The sequence below is a fragment of the Trachymyrmex cornetzi genome, unplaced genomic scaffold, assembly GCF_001594075.2.
Source record: "Trachymyrmex cornetzi isolate Tcor2-1 unplaced genomic scaffold, Tcor1.1 C3974581, whole genome shotgun sequence".
NCBI classification, from domain to species: Eukaryota; Metazoa; Arthropoda; class Insecta; order Hymenoptera; family Formicidae; genus Trachymyrmex; species Trachymyrmex cornetzi.
In genome coordinates this window covers 1-3,070 of record NW_017295472.1, presented here as the reverse complement: position 1 = coordinate 3,070, position 3,070 = coordinate 1, and the positions used below count along the sequence as shown (strand labels likewise).

At 44.1% G+C, this 3,070-nt stretch overlaps 1 protein-coding gene across 1 annotated transcript; it reads right to left on the bottom strand.

Annotated features, from left to right (window-relative positions):
* Window positions 1-21: 21 nt before the first annotated feature.
* On the bottom strand, window positions 22-2,865 carry LOC108769792 (uncharacterized; the record flags this gene model as incomplete). The annotated part of the gene is made up of 4 exons (XM_018521024.1): window positions 22-1,316; window positions 1,433-1,621; window positions 1,727-2,305; window positions 2,441-2,865. Coding segments are annotated over 4 exons (2,488 nt in total), but the record flags the coding sequence as incomplete, so codon positions are not given.
* Between the last annotated feature and the right edge of the window lie 205 nt (window positions 2,866-3,070).

The window sequence follows — 3,070 nt, the reverse complement described above, 5'->3', positions numbered from 1 at the left end:
CCTCAGTAGCGGTGCTGCTACGAGCGCGCCCGGCGGATTGCATGTGGCGAGTAAGCTGCCACATCCATCAAAAATATCGTCAACGTATCTTTCTTTAGAAAGCGATGGTATGGCTTTAGGAAACCGATGGCCCTCATCCTCAATCAACTGCTGAATGACGCGGAGAGCTAGAAATGGAGCGCAATTCAAACCGTAAGTCACCGTTGTCAACTTATATGAGCGTAACTGGCTTTCCGAATCATGCCAAAAGATACGCTGCAAGTTCTGATCAGCTACATGTAAACGTATATTTCGATATATTTTCGTAATGTCCGAAGAGAAAACGTACTGATGAGAACGAAACCGGAGTAGTACATCAAAGATGTTCGTTTGTAATTTTGTCCCCGTATGCAGGATGTCATTCAAAGAAATGCCACTGCTCGAAGGACTCGATCCGTTAAAAACTACTCTGAGCTTAGTCGTCTGACTGTTTTCGCGTACTACCCCATGGTGAGGTAAATAGAAGACAGGAGTAGCATCGACCTCAGATTCTGAAACCGGGATCATATGTCCTAGTGTCTGGCATTCTTGTAAGAATTCCGTATATAGTTTACGAAAGGATGGCTCTCTTACGAACCGTTTATGTAACCGCGATAAACAATGAAAAGCTGTTGCAGTCGAGTCTCCCAAAGATGTCGTAGGAGCTCGAAGCGGAAGTCGTACTATATATCGACCGTCCGAATCTCGGGAAAAGGTGGAGCGAAAGTGCGCTTCACAATATTCCTCTTCACCAGTTAGGGATTTTTCATCTGTATTTGGGAGATCCTCTTGTTTCCAAAAACAAGTCAGCAAATTCTGTAGGTCGCGGTCAATATGACAATGATACATTCCTCCCTTTAAATTACGTAAATCAAGGGAAACCGGCCCGGAAACGGCCCAACCGAATAATGTTAGTTGGGCAATAGGCGAGGATGACCCTCCTTTTCTCAAATCAGGCTTAATGATCTGACCGTAATGGTCTGCACCGACAATAATGTGAATCGGTCCGGGTTTGCCAAAGTTGGGATCTGCAAGTGGTAGATCGTTTAAATGCGTCCAAGGTGTGTTAACTATGTTGAACGACGGTATCTCAAAAGTCAGTCGAGGAAGAATGTAAGCTTGTAACGCGTAAGAATCATTAACGTCTAACAGAGAGTGTAATACAATATCTACGGAGCCTCTGGTGCGTCCTGAACAAGTCCCGCCGATGCCCAATAGTGGAATCGTGGCAGCCTTTCGTGAAAGTCTTAGCCGATGCACCAGATTTTCCGTAATAAACGACAATTCCGATCCAGGATCTAATAGAGCCCGAGCGTTAACGAAATCCCCGTCTCGAGTTTTTATTCGAACTTGGCACGTGGCAAGTAAGGTAATTGGCTTCTGACTTATAACGCGTTCGACATGGCCACCGGACGAGATTTCTTGTCATTTAGTTTCTGCGCTAGATGTTCGCGATGATGAGAAATATCAATTGAGATATTTGACTTAGTTTTAGTCGCGGACTTCTCGGCTGACTTAGTGTCATCATGCAGAGTGGTATGATGTCTATTACCGCATTTCTTACAGCGACGAGTACTTTGACAACGACTAACGATATGATTACCTAAACAGTTAAAGCATAAGTTAAACTTTAGAACTGTGCGTTTGCGCCGTTCGAAAGGCTGAGATAGATATGTTGGGCAATTTGACAAGAAGTGAGATGATTTACATATGCGACATTCGGATCCGCCTTTAAAAGACGGGGCTATAGCTACCAAACTGCATGATTTGGAATCTGGCTTATGTTGAGAGTATAATAAACACCCCTTAACCTTCACGGGCTGACTAGATGTGGAAGCCAGACTTTCCCACGCTCTTGAGTGACCGACTACGAACTCCTCAAAATCCTTCCAAGTGGGATACGAAGTTGAGGGACCTAGCTTAACTTCCCATGCCTCACGTGTATCTGGATCCAATAAACGAGATATCAAATGTACTAATAAAGGATCCCATGCATTTGTACGACAATGCAGTGCTTCTAAAGCTCCTAACGATTCGGTAACTGCAGCAAGTATTGTATTTAATTCCTGTGTTGACTTCGCCTTGATTGGTTTTAAACAGAACAATCTGTCCAATTGCGTAGAGATTAACACTCGTTTATTCTCGTATCGAGAGACTAAGGTCTTCCATGCGATGGGAAACGTATCTTCATTGACCTTGAGATTTGTTACAAGCTTCGCGGCATCTCCGGTTAGACACGTTTTCAAGTAATGCATTTTCTCAACGTTGGTTAGATCATGATTCTCGCCTACCATGAATGCAAATAGATCATGAAAGGATCTCCATGTGTTATAATCGTCAGAAAAAGAAGGCAACTTAATCTTTGGCAAATTTCCTCGACGACTCACGTGTCAGACTTCTGGAACTGACCTCTCAGACCAACGTGAGGAAGAATGAGAAGCCTCTTTCAACTCCTGTTGTTCGAGTAATACAGCCTTCGCTTGTACATAAAATTCCTGACATCTCTCATACGTTCGGTGTTTAACATACGGCTCCTCCTCGATTCGCTCTGAAAACTCCAGGCACATTTCCTCGTGTTCCATTCTAAATTTAATCCAATTTGCCTCTAGCACTTCCAGCCGTGTGGTTAATAGATGTCGAGACACTGAATCGGACGATCCCTCCGATGCGTCCTCGGCGGCATTTTGAATTAACAGAAATCTGTTCATTTGCATCGTTATTTGCGCACGAAATTGATCCATTGTCGAACCAAGCGCAACGTCTTCCCTTTGATTGTAATGGGATGAGACGTGCTCAATAGCACTCTCCAATGAGTATCTGATAAGTATCTGATGCAATATCGGCAACCTGCAAAATATCATTAATTAGAACGGGCATTATGACGTAGCGACAACAGACGACGCCTGACGCATCAAATTGTTGGCCGCACACTGTCAAACCATATCACAGCTCGCGCCCCTCGGCGGATCCGGCTCGAAGGACCAAAAAATGTTCTTTTAAGAACAATAAGAAAGGAATCCGGTCCGAAGAGACGCGAGCATAAGACATAAGA